Genomic DNA, 19762 nt, shown 5'->3' with positions numbered 1-19762 from the left:
ACCTGGTGCCATCACATAAGATAAATGACAGAACAGGAATACTAGAGGTATCTTTATTCAAAGCTCCTCCTGAGACGTTCAGCTTGCTACTGCATTGCCAGAACACAAGGAACGTTAAACTAAGCTGGCTCATATATTATCATGTCAGAACTCAGTCCGCACCCAGGATTAGGACGGATCTGTGTGTCTGTGTGTGTAGGCTCAAGGGCTATGAAGTTCAGAAGATCCACACTAAAAACAAGGTGAGGCATGTAGCATTTCAACCCTTCGTTTATCTCTGGGTTGCTTTAACTGTCTGTGGAAATTTTCTCCAGGGTATGATAAACAAATCTGGAAGGCGGTGAAGAAAGCTTGGTCTGTCAGCTGGGAGAAGGGAGTCCTCTGCTCACCAAGAACCTGCTAATAGCATCTTGTGCAGCTAGTACTGCAACTGCATGCTGGAGTACACGCAAGTAAAGGGGATACTGCATGCAGGGCACTGCCATCACCATCAGCATCATTGCTCTAGAAGAATGCCATATTTGGAGAAAATAAACTCAGCACCTGGTTAGGAACTGCCATTTAACACAGCACCCCGAGAAGCGAGGGACTTCCATTCTCCTCCGTGTTTTCTACCATGAAGATGGGGAAGGGTGTGGGGGCAAGGTATGTAAGGATCAGCTGAGGCCCCTCGCTGTGCTCAGCCCAGAGCAGACGAGCTGAGGGAACGGCATGGAGCTGTCAGGGGAGGGCAGCTGGGGGTCAGGGAAAGGGGCTGCACCACAGGGCTGTGGGCGGGGAACGGGATGCACGGGGCTGTGGGCACGGCCACCAGTGATGGAGTTCACAGAGCGTTGGGACAGTGCTCTCAGACACAGGGTGTAAATTTTGGGTGGTTCTGTGTGGTTGGACTCAATGATCCTTGCGATTTGCTTCCAACTCAAGATACTCTGATTCTATGAACTGTGTCTCTTCTAGCTAATATCAGCAGCTAATTCCTCAAAATACTAGCTCTCATTGCCCCTGCTCCCAGGTCTTGAACTGGGACTGCGGGACATCCTCCACTGTCTGGGTACTGAGGCCCATTGTGCCTCTGGGCTTCCTTGGGTGCAGCTCAGTGTGCTCTGCAGAGGGTCTCTCTTGGAGGCTATGAACTCCTCAAGGCAGGCCAGAAAATAAAAACATTTTATGTTCCCCCACCGAGTCTAGTGCAAAGAGCCTTCTCTGTTCACATGCTTCTGTGTGCACTGTGGAGTACAGCCTGAATTACAGCAGTGAGATTTTCTGCTTGGATACGACACATATATTTTGATGATGAGAGAGACCAGCTCTCAGACAGAAATCCATTGTTATGTCATACCTCACCAGCACACGTTCTTCATGCAGTTACAAAATAAGCATGTACTGCTTGCCACCCAGACGGCTAACTGGCAACTGCTGCTGGCAGTGGCCATACCTGGGGAGGACATGTGCTGGTGTATAAGTATGGCCCACCTCACTGTCGTACTGCTCTTTGCTGGGCTCTCACAGGACTGAATGAGCAAATATACAGAAGGAAAGGTAGCTGATCCTGTTTGGGCATGATACAAGCAGAGACTGTGCCACACTCCCAGGATGTTTGTTTCCCCACCGAGGTAAGCAGCAAGAGAATTTCAGATCCAGCCTTATTCTCCTGCAACCAGCAGGGCTCTTAGCAATGTCAGTGGAAGCTGAAAATGTTTTCTTTTAGCTGTCTCTGTCACCTACTGTGTGTTTGTGAGCCCGCTGGTCAGAAATAACCCCTTGAGCACACAAGAATACCAATGGTATTCTTGTCAGAATATAGATACTAATGCAATGCACCAATGACTGCCTTTCTTGGAAAATGTTGTCACATAACTCAAAGCTGCTTTAGGGGCTTCACCATTTTTACTCTGGATACTCACACCATAGTGACACTTCTGAAGCAGCAGAACAAGCTGCTATTTATGCAATAAACTCCCACCTTGTTTATTGGCCACTTGGTATGCTCACAACAAGACCTGGGATAATTTACGTGAGTTCTGTAAAATGCCAGATGCCAGGGGAGGTGAAGACAGTATTTTAAAATAGGGTCTTTCCCCTCATTTGCTATAGAAAATAACAGGAAAAACCTATAATAAAAAAAAATAATAATAATAATTAAAAAATTAAAAAATCCTGCAACATTTTGATCCTTAGTTGTAAATCATAGAATCATAGAATGGCTTAGGTTGAAGGGGACCTCAAAGCCCACCCAGTTCCACGCACCAGCTCAGGCTGCCCAGGGCCCCATCCAACCTGGCCTTGAGCACTTCCAGGCACGGGGCACCACAGCTTCTCTGGGCAGCTGTGCCAGCGCATCACTGCCTCCAAGGAAAGGATTTCTTCCTAACATCTAGCCTAAATCTCCCTTCTTTTAGTTTAAAGACACTCCCCCTCATCCTATGACTATCTACCTCAGTAAAATGTCACTCCCCCTCCTGCCTGTAGGTTTCCCTTGAGTTCTGGAAGGTTGCAGTGAGGCAAGGCAAAGGGGCCTTCCATAACGGCATTGCAAAATCTCTTCCACTGCCTCCATCCAGATGAGCCCTGGATGTGGATTTTGACACAGAAGCTGTTGGCAGGCTGTGGAAAGGCTGACAATCTTCTTGGGCTCTTCGAAGTGCTACTTTAACTTTTTTTTTTTTTTTTTAATAAATCCATTTAAGAGAAATTTGAGGGAGTTAAATGCATTCTCGAAGCAAATTGAATCTATATTTCTTCACAGATACATGAGTCAGAGCATCTGAACGTGTATTGCCAAATATAGGCATTGTGCTACATCAGAAGATGGATGCTGGAGGATAACTGCATAATTTCCAAAGTTTTTGTTTTATTATCTTTTCATTTTTGTCAAGCAAATGACAGAGAACACTCTTTTCCATCCCTCCAGGAAAGCTGCCTGACAAAGAAACACTGTATGTTTTAAGAGAAAAGGCAGCAAGATCCATGTTGTGACTGTCTGAAGTCTGCCACAGGGATGGAGTTAGGTGAGTGACACAGTGACCATGACACTTCAGTGTCCCATTGGGACTGAGCACGGGATCCCATTTTCAGCACCTCCAGCACACACCTGAAAGGTGGCAGAAATGGGTGGAGAAATCCACTCTCAGACCCTGGGCTGAAAGACCTGCCTCCCAAATGCGCGACCACAGGATGAGGCAAAGGGACGCAGATCCCCCGTTTGCCGCGGACGAGCGTCCACGTTCAACTCCCTCTCAGCGCGTTCTCCGCCCTCCGCCATTTTCCCCCTTTTGCCCGTAGCTCCGCAACCGCCCGCCAGGGGGAGCCGCGGCTCCTCGGATGAGGGGTGCGGGGGCTCGGCGCGGCCGAAGGCACTCATTGGCTGCGGCTGGGCGGGCCGGGCGCGGGGTGCCGCTTCTTAAAGGGCTGCGCGGGGCGGCGGGTGTGCGGTGCCGGGCGGGTGCTGCCGTTTAGGGGCGCGGGCGGGTGTGTGCGTGCGGGGCTGCCGGGCGAGATGAGCGAGGTGGGTGAGCGGCCGCTGGGCGCGGGCGATGGGAGGGTAAGGGGGAGCCCTGCTGCTCTTAGAAAGTGGGAGGGAGGGTGGGACGGGGGGTCTGCGGGTGCGGGAGGCGTTGAGCGTTAGTACTTACCTAAGGTCAGGTGGGGAGGGCAGGGTGCTTCTGTTGCGGCTGAGCTGAGAGGTGTTTGTTGGCTGTGTGCGGGGTCTGGAGCTCGTAGCTTCTGTAAAGCTGTATTTAATGAGTCTCTACAGGTGTGTGTGTGCCTTCAAAGTGAGAGGTGTTGCCTTGTTTTGTGCTTTGAAGGACTGTGTGCTCTGGTGGAGAATTTGAAAACCAGAGTTTAAAGGTGTTTGCAGTGCTTTTCCCTGCGTGGAATCATCATAGAACAAATTGTGCGGGAGCCAGATGTGGGAGCTCATGGAAAAAATGACATCTCTGTAGTCTAATGCTAATGTGAACTTCATAAAATCTGACCTGGGAAGGATAATTAAGGAAAAGAATGTAGATACTTTTATAGCCTGGAAAGGTTGCTGCCTGTTTGTAAGTAAATAAGCTGTTTTAGGAGAAATATTCTGGGGGCAAACCAGTCAGTCAAGTGCCAGCCAGAGTCAGCTTGCAGCATCCCAAATTCTCCATTGCACTTTCCCTTGGGGATGAGTAGTGATATCTGTAATTACACCTTACCCAAGCGCCTATTTCTGGAGGCTATTTCCTGTTACAAAAAACCTGCCGCTTCTCTAACAATTGGCTATTCCTGTCCTAGCAACACAAGTAAAGCAAAAAGAAGCACTGAATTAGTTTCTGACTAGCTGATGTGCAGCTGTTATATGTTGGTGCTCTCTTAGGTAAAAGACTTGAGGTGAGGACCTGAGACATAGTTATGAGGAGAAACATTTTAGTTTTGCTGGTCAGGCAAGTGGGAAAAGCAGAGAGAAACCTCATTGTGCTTTCCTGCTGCTTGCAGGCATCTGACAGCCCAAGTGTACTTGCACCATGCTTTCTATGACCTCTCCCTATCGCTGCCTGCATTTGAATTCACTGGGTTGAGTCCATGCTGTAGCCTTTTAAAGTAACTACATGTTTGCCACACACACTGGCTGCTCCTTTAAGGTAATGTTTGGGGAGAAATTCTCTGGTGAAGAGGAATGGTTGAATGATCCTGCTATACTGACTGCAACTGTGCAAGGCACTCTTACATTATATTCATGTGCTAGGATGTACTTGTTCAGTAATTCCCCTTTCATAGTTTGAAGTATTATTGCTTGCTTTGTACATAGTGTGTCCTGATGAACATTAAGATCACTCTTAATGCCACCATAGGGGTTCTTTATTCATATTAAGTTTCCTGGTGCCTCACAGAGCAGTATTTCTAGCACACCTTCAAAGCTAGAAATGTTTTCTTTCTATGATTCTTAAGTGCAATCAATATCTTCAGTCCTACTGTCATTCAACAGATAATACTGGAGCATTTGTCACCCACAGCTATACTGAATGAAAGCCAACAGTCAAAAGAATATTCTTTTTCCAAAAGACAGATAGGAACAACTGGACCAGCCCAAACCACCCCAGTTCAGAAGGCTGCTTAAAAGCAGAGGCAAAAAAAGATTAGAAAGCAAGCTCCTTAAACATCTGTTTGGATGGGGGTCTTGCTGGATTTCAGTTGTAATGCTGTAACTGAATTTTTTTTATTTTCTTTGTCCTAATCTGACAGAGAATCTGAGGACAGTGATTAAAAAAGGTTCATCTTGAGCCCTGAAGAGATTATCTCAAAGTGGTGTTGAGATGGCTGAAAGCTTATGTTTGTAATTGGTAGTATTTGAGTGGAACTTAAAATGCAGTGGTAGCAAATTCTGAAGAAAGCTTTCAGATCCTTTGGAAGTTATTTCTTGAGATTTTTTTTACGTGGCTTCTTATTTTACTGCATCAAGCAAAATTAACTTAGTTCCTGTTTGTGTGATTACCACTCTCCTGATGGAGAAAGCTCCATCGTGATGGAGGAAGCAGCCATTAATCTGACTGTAGTATTCCTTTATTTTCTAGCAGCTACTTTTTTTCAGTGAGGAAAGAACTCTGCAGTAAAATCTTGATCTGCAATTAGTCAAAAAAATGTATTTAAGATACTCTGATTGCTGGGCAAAGATCTGGCATTGTAACTCCAGGGAACTTAAGGTATAAGGGTTTGCCCAGTTGGATCATGGAAGTGTCCAAATGTATTTCTTGCTGGATGCTTTTTGGTTTTAGCTGGAGATAGTTCATTATGTACTGAAATGTGTTTTTAGGTGTTGAAGTAACTTTGCAAATCTATTCCCGAGTAATTGAGGAGCCTTTTCTCTAGATCTATAGTAGATTTATTCCTTCAACTTTAATGAGCTTGGAGAGAATGGGCAAGCTGTTCAGATTTGGCATTTGCCATACAGCATCTATGAGACAGATACAACTGTTCTTCCATTAAGGATCTCTGGTCACCTAGGATGAACTGGGGAAAGTCATCTTGGGTGTTGGTTCACAGAAGAATGCCAAATAGCTATATACACTTGCTAGTGAGCCTTTAAGCTTAAAACTCACCTCAAAGAGTCTGTCAGCTTATCAGTGGAGTAACTATCTGACATGCTGAGTTTGTCAGGCCATGCAGGCAGTATTCCTCTGGTGTGAAGGCTTGCAAGAAGCTTTTTTAACTTCATACAAATATTTTTACAGCAGTCACTGCCACTCTTTCCTTCTGTGTTGAATGGCTCTGGTTTTTAGGGATCAGTCTTAATCTTAGAGTTTGACTGTAGAGTGCTTAGGTCTCTTAGCTGGGCTTGGAATACAAAGAACTCCAGCTGTTGTTTCTCTCTGGAGCTGCAGCAAGCTCATTCCTGTTGTCTTATGGCTCTTTAATTTGGCACCAACTGCTATCTTGTGCCCACCTCTGGGAGAATATGAAGGGTACGTGATTGTGTTACCTGTAAAGGGGATGTGCTGGGTATTTCTGGCTCATCAGCTCAAATCTTGTGCGGAATGCCAAGCAGCTTCCAACTACAGCCCAGAGTATTTAATCTGTATAATTTGGAGCTCAGATTACCTTCAGATAGTTACACAGCAGTTGTGTTGGGGAAGATGTTGACTTCACCAGAAATATGATATGCCTAACACAGAGGTCAAAGGCTTGTCCTGAAACTTGAGCTTCATCAGTCCTTGGAGTGAGAGGAAATGTCTTATAACCAAGGACCCTAACCTCATGGTGTGGGTATGTTTCCAGTCTACTGGAGCAACATGGGGTGTCTGCTTCCTTATAGGTTGAAAAAGGCCCTGGGATGCCTTTCCATCACTTCAGTCAAGTACCCTAGCCAGGAGGCTGTTACAGAAGGAGAGTAATGTAGCCAAGAATGGAACTTCTGGCATAAGTGCTGGTTTCTGCCTGAAACTGTAACTGTTTCAGGTAGTTAAGTGGGAAAGCTGAAACTCCTTCATGGATTGCTTTCCCAAATTCAGTTCAATGTTCCATAGAAACCAGGCTAAACTGTTGATACCTTGAGTCTCGGAACTAGATGTATTTAAACACTGAAGTGGTGTTTCCAACATCAATAATCCTGATGGGAATAAATCAGAGAGATGTTTTTTATTGGGGGGGAAAATATGCCATGTTTGTTCAAGGGAGCTACCGTACTCTTATGTGGTTATTGCAATCTAGGTTGTGGAGGGGGCTGTTGTCTTAGCGAGCAGACCTTTTGCAGTAGGATGAGGGGGTGGGGATGTGATGATGATGACAGTGCCTTTTTGTTCAGATACTGCAGTGATCCTCTACTTCTATCAGTTTCACTGAGGTTGCACCCACAATAGGTACACAGCTGCATAGATCTAAAGTGCAGCTAGAATGTGGCAGGCTGGAGGAAGAAAATGTGCAGCTGTTGTAGGATAGGGATGGGACTGAAGGTGTGTGAACACTTTTTATCTCAAATTTACTTACTAGCTGTGTAGTAAATTACTTCTCAAAAGAGGAGGAAGGAGAACAAGTTTTTGTTTTTTTTTTTTTTTAATTTATCACTTTGCCTGCTCTTCCCCTGATGTGCTTTCAGTGGAATCAGGCATCTTCTCAAACAGCACTTATGAATGAAGTTGGAAGCTAATCTTAGTTTGGTGAAGGTGGTACAGGTCAGAAAGAAGCTTGTTTTCTTTCCATGTGTATAATGCTAACAGATTAAAAGAATACTCTAATAGGGGACAGTTGGCTTCAGAAGTGTGCTTCAAGATAATATTTCCTTGTTAAAGAGTAACTTCAAATGAAAACCTCTGTATTTGTAAAACAAGAGAACTGCATCCAGCACTTCAATAGGAAAATTGAGAGTATAATTTCAGGCTCCAAAGGCATGTAACATATTAATATGTCCCTACAATTCTACTGTATCATCAAGCTTACAAGGATTGTCTGTCCACCATTTCTATGCTGACTTGGTCAGGCTTGTGATGAAATAAGGTATATGGTCAATGTCTGCTGTTATTTGTCTTATTTTCCAAGTGTATGAAATAAAAAGTATGTCAGTGTTTTCTTTTTCTGTAATAACAGTACAAAATAACTTATAATAGAGTGGCTAGTCCTAGACATTGGGTGTGTAAATCAGGTGATGCTCATTGCTTGGTTGAAGGGGGCTGAGAGAAGGCTGTGGGCATCAGAGGAAAGCTATGCCTTTCTTCATCCTGTCAGTTGCAGTGGAGCTTTAAAATCACAGGGCCATGCAACACTTTATTCTCTGTGAGGCATAGGATCCTTTAATAAAGATGAATAACAGCCTCTCTTTTTCTAAGAAAAGGTGTTCTGTTTCTTTTTTTCTCAGTTGTTTAGACACTAGTTTAACAAAAATAGACATGCCAAATAAATAGAAACTAGGTGAAATCATAACTAACATTCTTTGTCCCTTTACTTTTCCATCTACTTTTAATAATGGCAATCATTCTTTATTTCTCTTATGGAAACAAATGGAGGAGACAGATCAGGTAGGCTACTTGTCTCTTCTCAGGAAAAGAAATGACAGTCTTTGGAACGGGCTCAGAGCAAGCAACTGCAGAAGAGTTGTAATTGTGAAACTTGCTTTAACGACAGGGCTGGGGAGAAGTAACTCAATTTATCCTCGCTCTCCATTTTTCTTCCCAACTTCCATGTAAAAGAGTGTATGGAATAAGTGTTGCATTGGCCAGTCCTTCAGCTGTTATTTTCTCACCTGATCAATTCATGTCAAGTGATACGTACCCTTATTTATGAGCAACATGAAACTTGGAGGAAGAAGCACAAGTTCAGTCAGAAGTGAAAATTGCCTACATGCCTTGAATATTATTTACAGCTGAGTTGTCTCTCCTCTTAAAGAGAAAAGTATTATTTTGTGGACACTGAATTTTGTTACCTTATCACCTTAGTATGCAGTGCATGAAACATGACCCAGAATGGAGGTGTACCTTATACTGTGAGGATGGTGAAGGTAGACTGAATGATGATAGAATGCTTTTGTTGAAGTGATAGTAAAACCCAAAAAAGGGATGGGGGATGGAGGAGGGGGAGGGAAGCCATTGAAGGTGGTATCCTTCTGACTTCAAACTGTAAAGATGACCAGATTAGAGACTGCTGAATCTTGTACTTGATCATTGTGTTAAATCTGCAGGTTCATTGGTTGATACTTGGCTGAACATGAGCCAGCAGTGTGCCCAGGTGACCAGGAAGGCCAATGGCATCCTGGCTTGTAGCAGCAATAGTGTGGTCAACAGGAGCAGGAAGGTGATTGTCCCTCAGAACTGTACTCAGTTCTGTGAGGCTGCACCTCGAGTGCTGTGTTCAGTTTTGTGCCCCTCACTACAAGAAAGACGTTGAGGCCCTGGAATGTGTCCAGGAAAGGGCAGTGAAGCTGTGAGGAATCTGGAGCACAAGTCTTATGGGGAGTGGCTGAGGGAACTGGGGGTTGTTTAGTCTGGAGAAGAGGAGTTTCAAGGGAGACATTATTGCTTTCTATGACTTCCTGAAGGGAGGGTATAGCAAGATGGTAATAATTGTCTTCTACCATGTAACTAGCTAGAGGGAATTGGGTTGTCTCAGGGAAATTCAGGTTGAATGCTAGGGAAAAATGTCTTCTCTGAAATCTCTGAAAGAGTGGTTAGGCACTGGAACAGACTCCCTAGGGAGGTGGTGATGTCACCAGCCCTGAAGGTGTTCAAGAAGCATTTAGATGCCGTACTGAGGGACATGGTTTGTATGGATGATATGTGGATGTGTGATATATGGATGGTTGGACTAGATGATCTTGGAGGTCTTTTCCAACCTTGGTAATTCTGTGATTCCCTAATGTGTGGAGAGGGAGTGCTAGCTATGGCAGGATGTGTGGTAATGTTTATTTAGTGTCACAAGCACATTGGTGTCAAATGGCCTGGCGGGATGTATGAGCAGCTTTATTTGCTGCTCTTTAGTTAGCTCATTTGATTCCAGTTACTCAATAGAGCCAGCAGGACTAGGGAAGCCAGTGTACAATAACCAGGTAAATGGGTGTCCTGGTTTTAGTTGGAACAGAGTCTATTTTCTTCATTGTGTCTAGTATGATGCTATGTTTTGGCTATAGGAGAAAAGCAGTGTTGATAATACACCAATGTTTTAGGTCTTGCTGAGCAGTGCTGTATGGAACCAACAGCTGCACAAGGAGCTGGGAAGAGACAGAACCAGGACAGATGTCTCAAACTGGCTTAAGGGATGTTCTGTCTCATAGGATCAGAGAATGGCTTGGGTTGAAAGGGACCTCAAGGATCATCAAGGTCCACCCCTTCCCCCCCACCACATGCGGGGCCACCAACCTCACATTTAATACTAGACCAGGCTGCCCAGGGCCCCATCCAACCTGGCCTTACCCACCTCCAGGGACGGGGCATCCACAGCCTCTCTGGGCAGCCTGTTCCAGCACCTCACCACTCTCTCTGTAAAGAACTTCCCCCTGACATCCAACCTAAATCTTCTCTACTCAACTTAAAACCATTTCCCCTTGTGCTGCTGTTATCTACCCTTGTAAAGAGTTGACTCCCCTCCTGTTTGTAGGCTCCCTTCAGGTACTGGCAGGCTGCAATAACGTCACTCTGCAGCCTTCTCGTATAACATCATGCAAAACTGTAAAACTGGGAAGTTGGCTGGGTGGGCTGTTTCTGCTCAGGGACTGACTGGGCATTACTCAGTGGGTGGTGAGTGATTGTGTTGTGCATTGCTTATTCTGTTTAAAAGAAATACATATTTTATGAGATATAATCACAATTATTTCTCTTCATTTTCTGTCTTATTTAATAACCTTTATCTCAACTTGTATGAGTTTTACAATTTTTTTCTGAATTTCTCCCCCATTTTACTTGAGGGCTGGGGGACTAAGTGAATGGCTGTGTGGTGCTTAGCCGCCTACTGATTTAAACCACAACAATGGGAACCAAGTGTTCAAGTTCTAATGATTTAAACTCAAAGGCTGTATGCTGCTGCACCTGATCGGGGAAGATTGTGTGTTGGTTCACAGCACAAAATGACTATGCTAAAAATGGGGAAGAGTGAAGAGCTGCAGGAAGCCTGGCTGGTTGTTTTGGATGGTTGTAGAAGTATTTGTGGGGATTATGTCATCGTGTGTTATGTCATCCCCGGAAAAGATGCAGTTCAGAAATGCCCAAGCAAGCACTGATCAGGCTTATATCCTCGGAAGTAGGACAACTCTCAGTGTAACATTATGCTACAGGTTTTTAATCTTGTCAAGAGTTAGTAGGCTCTTTCCATGCAAATTGGTGGCTCTTTTCAAGCTGAACCTATTAGCATGCAAGATATTAAGGAAGAACAGTGCTTTATGAGTGTTTTTATTGATACAGTTCACACAAAAAAAAAGGTTGGCTTTAGTGTTTCTGAGCCAGACTCATTCAGCTAAGTCATGTCTGGCAAGTCAAACAACTTGACATGCTGCTTTGCCTTTATGTCTCCTTGAAGAGCCTGTGTGCATTTCAGCAAAGCCCTGAATAGGCACTAGGATTAAGTTGGATTAGTGAGAGGAAAGAGTGCCCTCTTCTATGAGAGAGCAAGGGAACTGGGTTTTGAATGTGCAAGGTAGACTTCCCTTCAAAAGGGCCTAAACAATGCATCATACAGGTGAATGCAGGTCCTAATGTAACTGCGATGTAGTGGTTGGTAATGGAGAGTAGCTGGCCTGAAATGAACCAAAGCATGTAGCTAAAAATGAAAACATTTGAAGTGCTCAAATCCCAAGTCTTGGGTGAGGCAGTAGGGAGAGGTGCATAGGCAGAAAAATAATTCAAATTAAAAAATCACAAGTATGTATTTCATTTGATTTCTAGTGCTTTTTAGTCTCTAGTTCCTGTGCTCCATGTAATGGGACTACTGCTGTCTTTTTTCTTTATAAAAAATAAGCTTTTTCAAATCTCAAGGACTAAATACTAAGTATTCTGGTTGTTGAATTTCTAAGCACAGTTTCAAAACTAGTTTGAAATACCATGAACAATATCTTTTATTGGAACTTGAGAGATACCATGTGGTGTTCTGGAATGAAATCTGAGCAGCACTGAAAACCAATTCCTAAAGTTCCAAACATATTTTAGTGGAATGTGAGGTGAAGGAATACGGAAGATGGAAACTGCTGCAAAATAAAGCATCAACTTGATTGGAAGGAGGAGGAAAAGCAGACTAGGCAAATGGAGGTAGCTGGGCAAACAGGTTTCTGCAGATTACATGGTGGAAAAATAAGATGTGAGGTTTCGTAGCTGCTTTGTACATATCACTACTCCACTTAGATCTGACAGATGCATACTCATCACTTAAAGAGAGAACAAGCGCATTGTTGGCTTGGCACACATTTAAACTACATGTGCCAGCACACGTGTGCCGCAGTTTAAGCAGGTCAGCCAAATGCCTAAGGCAGGCTGACTTCATGCCAATTTTAATTGGCCAGTCAGACTTGGCTAGCTATCACTTCAGCTTATTTCCCAAGCTATGGCACAGCATTAGCACCCAAGCCAAGAGGAATGCGTCTCTACAGAAAGACTGCAGGAGACCCTCACCTTGTTTCACAAGGATTTTGTTCTGAGTTCTGCCTTCTATTCCTTGCTTTGAGTAGAAGCTTGGTGCATTTTCACCCTGGAGCTGGTTAAAGGGATGGATCTGCGTATGCAGAAACAATTAGCTAAGGATCTAGCATTACTCTTGTAAATTGTGGGGAAAAAAATGAGAGTTACAAATCCAAATTCTAACAATATCTCTTGTGGTCATTATCATATAAGCCTTTAAAATTAATAGATGTTTTCATCAGACTGCTACATCAGACAGTGCACAGCTGGATCTAAGTGCATGTTGTAATCTGCTTTCTGTGTGAAATTTAGGTCTGTTGGGATATTAACAAAATGAATATGTGGCTTTATTTTCTGGAGGAACGTATTCAGGTCCTTTTTTAATGACTTTAATGACCTCCTGTGGAGCAGAAGGGCAAAAGCTCGCTTGATCTTGATTTTCAGTACAAATACAGACCGTGAAAGCGGGGCCTCACGATCCTTCTGACTTGTTCTCTCTTTAAGTCTTTCCTGACCACAGGAAAGATCAGGAGAGACTCTCTTCCAGGGAGTGTAGTGGTAGGACAAGGTGAAATGGCTTTGAACAAAAAGAAGGGAGATATATATCAGACAATGGGAAGAAGTTCTTTACTGTAAAGTGTGGTGAGGCACTGGCACGGGCTATCCAGAGAAGCTGTGGAGGTCCCATCCCTGGGGGAGACAGGAGCCTGGACAGTCTGGCCTGGTGGGAGGTGTCCCTGGTCATGGCAAGGAGGTTGGAACTAGATTGTCTTTAAGGTCTCTACAATCCCAAACCAATCTGGTGAGTCTGTCCTTGGAGTCAGGGATGCTGGGAACTACCTACAGCTACACTGGAAATTGCTTTCCTAATTTCTCTGCCACTATTGACATCAAAGCTGATAGTAGCATTAATTTCACTGAGCAGCTGCAGGGTCCGGAGAGCTTCTGATTTGTGGAAATCCGTGTTTTTCAGCCAGCTCTTAGATGAAGCTAGTGATCTATCTTCTTTTTTTCCTCTGCGTTCTATGTGAGCATGTATGAGTGCTGTCCCTGAAGCTTGGCAATCGGTGTGACCTTGTGCATCACCCCATCCATTTTCCTTCTTAGTGTTGTGGGGTTATTTCTAATCACTTGGCTGCTGCTTGGACGCACAGTGCCAAGGCAGCTTTGTTAGGAACTGCATCGCACTGGAAACAAAGCTGTTCCCCCAAAGTCTCAGTGGGTAGCTTTCAATGCATATCTGAACAATGAGGGACAAATTTCTGTCAAGTGCAGCCCAATTTCAAGGCAGCTACAGCTGCCAATCCCTGCGTAGGGATGTCCTGGTGGCACAGAGCCAAAGATAACGGGTATGCATCATCTCTTTGTGCGGCCCCTGGGTAGGGTGTGCTGCTAAGGCTGCAATGTGCTCTCAGTCCAGTGGTTTCCCCTGCTGCTGGAACAGCCCCACAGAAGCTGCTGTCAAAACTGCAAATGGCTCTCGGGCTGCTTGCGGTCGCTGTCTGTGACCACACAGCCTGCCTGGAGGGTTGAGGAGCAAAGTGATGCGTAAACATTCATGTTGCTTCCTCATGCTGTTGTCTTGAAAATCAGAAGGCTTTTCCCTATGGTGGAGGCAGGAAGTTGCTTTGTATAGTGACTTGAAACTGCTGTAATCAATAACTTCTCAAAACCTGGCTGGGCAGTTCTAGAAGGTTGTGGTAACATCTGTTTACCCCAGAAATAAGTAAGGATATGGGAAGAAAGTGAGAAGGAATTTTGTTTGAATTGTACAGCTGGAAAAAAAAAAAAATGCTAACAGAAAAAACACCCAAACTTCTGCAGTCTGGGAAGATGCACAGTCTGTTTTAATAATGATAAACTTGATATGATCAGATATGAAGCAATTTGTCAGTGCAGACTTCTGCCATCAATAACCAAGTTGTCCCTTGAAGACAGCCTCTAACTCAATTACAGCTGGGTTTGTATCTTGGCAAATTAAATTACCCTCAATTTCAGCAGGGTTTGGAGGAATTACATATAAAGTAAATATTTAAGAAAACCAACACCATCCATAATCAGCTATATCATGCCTGAGCAAAGAGCCTGACCCCTTAATTGGCTTAGTGCATTCTTCCCACCCGAGACTGGAAATATTAAAGGGTACCCATGATGCCCTCTGAATTCAGCACTTTGCCCAGATTCCCAAGATTCTGATTAGCTCCTCATCAATTGCTACGGTCAGCTGCCATTAACTGTGCCTGCATAGCTGGTCAGGGCTTATAATGGAGGTATGCTGTCTGTGTGTGGCTAGACCTCCCTGTCACTGAGCTGCTTTAGTAGTGCCTGGCTGCCTGGTGTTTCTTTGAGGTTGTGGAGCATCACCAGGAGATACGGATCCATGTTGAACTGGCAACTGATTAAATGTTTTGAGATCTGTTTAGCAAATAGCATTTCGAATCAGGGGCACTAGAATATTTACTTTAAAATTTTAAAAATGTAGTAATTCCAAATAACTTCTTTTCAGAACACCACGGCTTCCAGATTCTTTTTATCAAGAACTTTTGGTCCATCTGCAGTTTCAGCTTTTTAGGAGAAAGCCAGCTCAGAGTAAAATTAGCTGCTGAAATCATTGGGGAATGCAAGGAGATCTTTCTTCTTAGGAGTGTTGTGCAGCAGTGCTGGAGCAGATCACCCAGAGAGAGTGTGGATTCTCTGCCCTTGGGACTTGCGAGACCTGACTTGGCAAAGAATTGACAATGTTCTCCTTCAGGGTATTTGTAGGACCAGAGACTTCCAGAGGTCTCTTCCAGCCAATGCTACCTTGGTGCTATTGTTGAAATTCTGCATCCTTCCATTGTACCCCCTCATTTTTGAGCTAGGGCTTTTTTGAGCATCTTTGCTCTCCTATGGAACAATCTCCTGAGATCATAGCAATTCCCACTGTGTCTAGAGGAATTAAGGAGAGAGGAAAAAAAAAAAAAAACTTGAATGTTTCAAAGCAAGTTATGTTTTGGTACTCAGTTTCCAGAATCGAACAGTGGTTCTTCCTCCCCACTTTACAGCCTGTTGCCTGTTCTGTTGGACTGATACAAACAATTAAACTCTTCTTAAGCTGGATGACTCCTTCCAGTGATTAATTTCAAGACAGCTCTGTAGAAAGATTACTATTATCTGAAATAATCTTAGTGATGCTATTTTCTGTATGGCTTTGCAAGCAATTATATTTGGACAAATGAGGCCTTGAGGATGGAGAGAATCATCATTATCAACAAAGAATCATTATAGAATGGCCTGGGTTGAAAAGGACCTGAAAGATTACCTAGTTTCAAACCCCCTGCCCGTGGGCAGAGTTGCCTACTGCTAGACCAGGCTGCCCAGAACGACATTCAGCCTGGCCTTGAATGCCTCCAGGGATGGGGCATCCACAACTTGGACTGGATCATATTGGGAAGGGGAGTTCTGAAGGCTGGTTTCCTGTCCCAAACTTCCTTTTTGGAACTGTGGTGTCAAATTTAATGCTACCAGTCGATAAGAACTGATAGGATTAAAAAAGGAAGAAACCATCTGAAGAATTCCAGTCATTTTTTGTTTATACTTCACAGCTTAATCAATCTATTTTTATGTAATTGAAATACTCCTCTTGGGTCACCTTGGTATTTCCTATTTATCAATTTGCAGTGTAATTTGTGGATACAGGCATTACCATCCTTGTCCAAATGCGAGCTGAGGTATTTTTTTGTTAGTTGGTGTTTGAAGGCTTATTCCATAGTTAATTTTACCCTGTTTATCTTGTGCTTAACAGAACTTAATGTGCAGTTTAGAGATCTTACAGTACCGCAGTAAGATTCCAACTCTCACTCAAGCAACTAATGCTGCTGAAGTAAACACAAGTACTTGTTCACATGTGAGTTCTCCTGTAAATAAGCCTTGCAGGATCAAGCCCTGTTTCCTGCAGGAAAAAAAAAAAAAAAAAGATTACTTCTCAAGGCTGGCACGGTAATTAACAGGATTTGGGAAATATATTCTTGCAGCTGCTTTCAAAATTAACTTCAAAGATTCCATTAATCCCTGCCTCAGAAAAAAAAGTGATTACAAATGTCTTCGGAGAAATATCTACTTAATAATGTTTTAATTCAGAATATGCTAATAACCTAAATATTAAGGAAGATACTGTTTGTGCTAATTATGTTGATTATGTTTGGTGTTGGTGTAAATATACTGTTTGGAACACTGCATTGAATTTGAATACAAAATCAGCAGGTTTTCAGTGTGTTGATTTATAAATTGCAGCACTGCTTTGGTGAAAGTGGGGCATAGTTCTCCTCTGTGCTATTAGAATCTATAAATACAGCACTGTAAGTGGGTTTCTGCGTCTCTGACAGTGATTCTCTCTGCTCCCTCTTATTAGCTGCCTCCTTCTTCATCCTGGAATCATACTGGGTGCTAGTGCTGAGGACTCACCTCAAACCTGAAAGCTCTGTCTGGTAAAAAGTGAACTAGCTGCTCCTTGCTGATTGAGGCAAATGCCTGAACTCTGCGAACACCCCCATGCTTAAGGCACTCTGTCCATTGGGTGAACTAAGTATTTTATGTAGACTTATTCTTAAGTAGTTTAAATGACTAAAAGGTGCGAGGATGTGAATGCTGAGGATCAAGTTATATCATTTATAGAAAGATGTAAGGAAATTGCACAGGTAGATGTTTCTGGAGATGCTATATTTCAGTAACTTGGTTCTACCAAGCTGTGACTTCTTGCCTTTTGAAGCTAGGCTTGCCTCTGGGCAGATGGGGGGAGAACAGAACAATCCTCAAATTTGAATCACATCTGTTCATCTCAGCCCAGTTCTGGGATTTTAATGTATAAAAATAGCCATAGGTGATCCTTAAAATTAAGGACAATCAATAGCTAGTCAAGTACAACACTGCTTGACCCATGAAGATAATTACAAAAATAGTCAGAGTGCCAGGGATTGTTTAATTTTGACAGCCAGTATTGAAAGATGAATCCTGGCACTCTTGCTCTGGCAATATTATGCTGCTCTGGCAACACAGGATGGCCAGAGAATAGAAAATTCCCACTGTGCAAAGGGACATGAAGAGGGTGCTACTTAGGTTTCTACTCTATCACAAAGATCTGAGATCCTAGTGTGACAGCAGGCAGGAAAAAGTGGTAGTCTCAAAAAGTCACTTCTACCAGAAACTGTTAGTTGTATAAATGACTGCTTTGTACTGAAGTATACATTGATAAATGTCTTTCATTCCTGTTGAGCACTCAAAAGATATAAATCTGTGATTTCATGCAAAGATGTGCAAGAAGTCAGCAGGTTCATCAGACTCACGGGTACATTCAGATGAAGTATTGGCTAGATGCTTTGTGTTTGTTGCTGTTACCTTAAATGCGGGCTTTGAAGGACAATTTTATCTCATAAATATTCAGTCTGTGGTGTGGGGGGAAAAAAAAGTGGAGAAACTTGTAAAGGTGGCAAAATAAACCAATGAGAAGAGTTTACTTCCAACAAAATTTTCATAGTGATATTCAAGCTTCTCTGGGACTCTTCAGTTCTGACTGTAAGCGTTCTTTATGTAATTAGTGGGGTTTAACATCAATCTACATCACGGACTGGTGTTGGAAACTTAAAATTGGAGTTAATGCGTGACAGCTTGTGCGTGGCTCTCCTGTCATATACCAAGACACATTCTATTGTTCCCCATTCATCTTCATGCATTTTGATATATAATTCCCAGATACCTCCAGCAAAGAAGAATTTCACCAACTTACAGTGAAATTCCAAATTTGACAGAGTATATCCACTTGTTCCAGGCCATAGCCATTTGCTTTTTGCCCCTACTTACATTTTGGCTCTTCATCTAGTTTCTGACCTAAATTAAATTTTTGCTAGAGCTTGAAAGAGGAGCAGTTGCACAATGCCCATTGATTTCAGTTAGTTCCAGATGTCACTTCATCAAAGAACTGTTTTCCTGTGCCATGCATGTGTAATGTAGTGATTAACCAGCAACAGCAAACGGTTTCCTCAGTGCCCAATACCTGTTTTGTTTTGTTTTTTTTTTTTTTAATTGAATATTTGATCTTTGTTTTCAATAGCAAATTCATACCCAGTATAAAAAAGCATGGAAAACATCATTTTCTCATAATCAGGAATTGCATGTAGTGCACTTGGACAAGAAGTATATGGAAGATGAGGCTAATTGAAGGACGTAGCTTTGTGTGCTTTCTGTCTTTATTTATATCTAGTTTATCACCTTTAGTGTGTAGGAGTGCGCATGCAATTGTAATGCCCTCAAAATCCCACCTAGGGAAAAAAGAGAAAAAGCACTATGAAGTAACGATGCAGTAATGGCGGTGTGCTTTGGGATCTTCCTGCACCTATAAGCAAAGTGAGTTCACTTGTGGCTTATTTCATTAGTCCAAACTTCTCTGGTATCTCTAGAGATCAACCAACACTAAGTAAAAGTCAGCCTAGAACTTTGTTTCTTTCTTTGTTCCTGGATGAAGTCCACACTGACTGCACAGATTTGAAGTACTCAATAGGAGATGCTTAGTCCTGTAATCAGTGGGCATCAGCTCAGTGCATTTCCAGGTTGTTCTGCTGCAAAGTAGGAAAACTACAAGCTGTACCTGGAAAACTTGGGGAGTCCTTAAGTGAATACTTACAATGTTTTTATTTGAAGAAAAGTTATAAACTTTTAAGTTACTAAAATATATTTTTCACTACTGTTCTCATTCTAGTGCTTAAGCAGCTGCTTTTGTTAATTAAAGCAGAAAGCTGTGAAAAAAACACCGATAAAATATTTGGATATGTCTTATACACTTAACAGAAAATTCTGTATAGAGAACAGATACCAATGATAGCAGCACAAATTAAAGTCTCTCTTGGCATACAGCTGGCTGACCAGACGTGTTTTATGTTGCATTGTACCAACATATATTTCCTTCTGTCACACCTGTGCCTTTTCTGTTAGAGCAGACCTGGTAACAAAATGAGGGTTAAGAAAAGCCTAGGATTTGTGCAGATTTCCCTGCTGTTATCCAGTTGATGAGAACAGAGCATATTAATGATATACAAAATGTGTCAGTGAAATAATTGTGTAAAAAAACAAACAAACAAAAAAAACCTGATTCAAGGCCACACCAGCCATTTCTGATAATAATTTTACAGAAACTTTCCATTGTTTCTATTTTTTATCTTTTATTCTTGAGAGTTTTT

At 42.8% G+C, this 19762-nt stretch overlaps 1 protein-coding gene across 1 annotated transcript in view; it reads left to right on the top strand.

Annotated features, from left to right (window-relative positions):
* Positions 1-3439: 3439 nt before the first annotated feature.
* The window catches only part of PCP4 (Purkinje cell protein 4), a 51936-nt gene continuing 35613 nt past the window's right edge, over positions 3440-19762 (top strand). Inside the window, exon 1 of the mRNA XM_042867498.1 lies at positions 3440-3505. Coding sequence (XP_042723432.1) covers positions 3497-3505 — 9 coding nt within the window. The 5' untranslated portion in view covers positions 3440-3496. The remainder of the gene's footprint in view (positions 3506-19762) is intronic.

The sequence above is a fragment of the Lagopus leucura genome, unplaced genomic scaffold (assembly GCF_019238085.1).
Source record: "Lagopus leucura isolate 7727_CA_CO unplaced genomic scaffold, USGS_WTPT01 Super-Scaffold_100001, whole genome shotgun sequence".
Lineage (NCBI taxonomy): Eukaryota > Metazoa > Chordata > Aves > Galliformes > Phasianidae > Lagopus > Lagopus leucura.
This window is presented reverse-complemented; position numbering and strand designations above follow the sequence as displayed.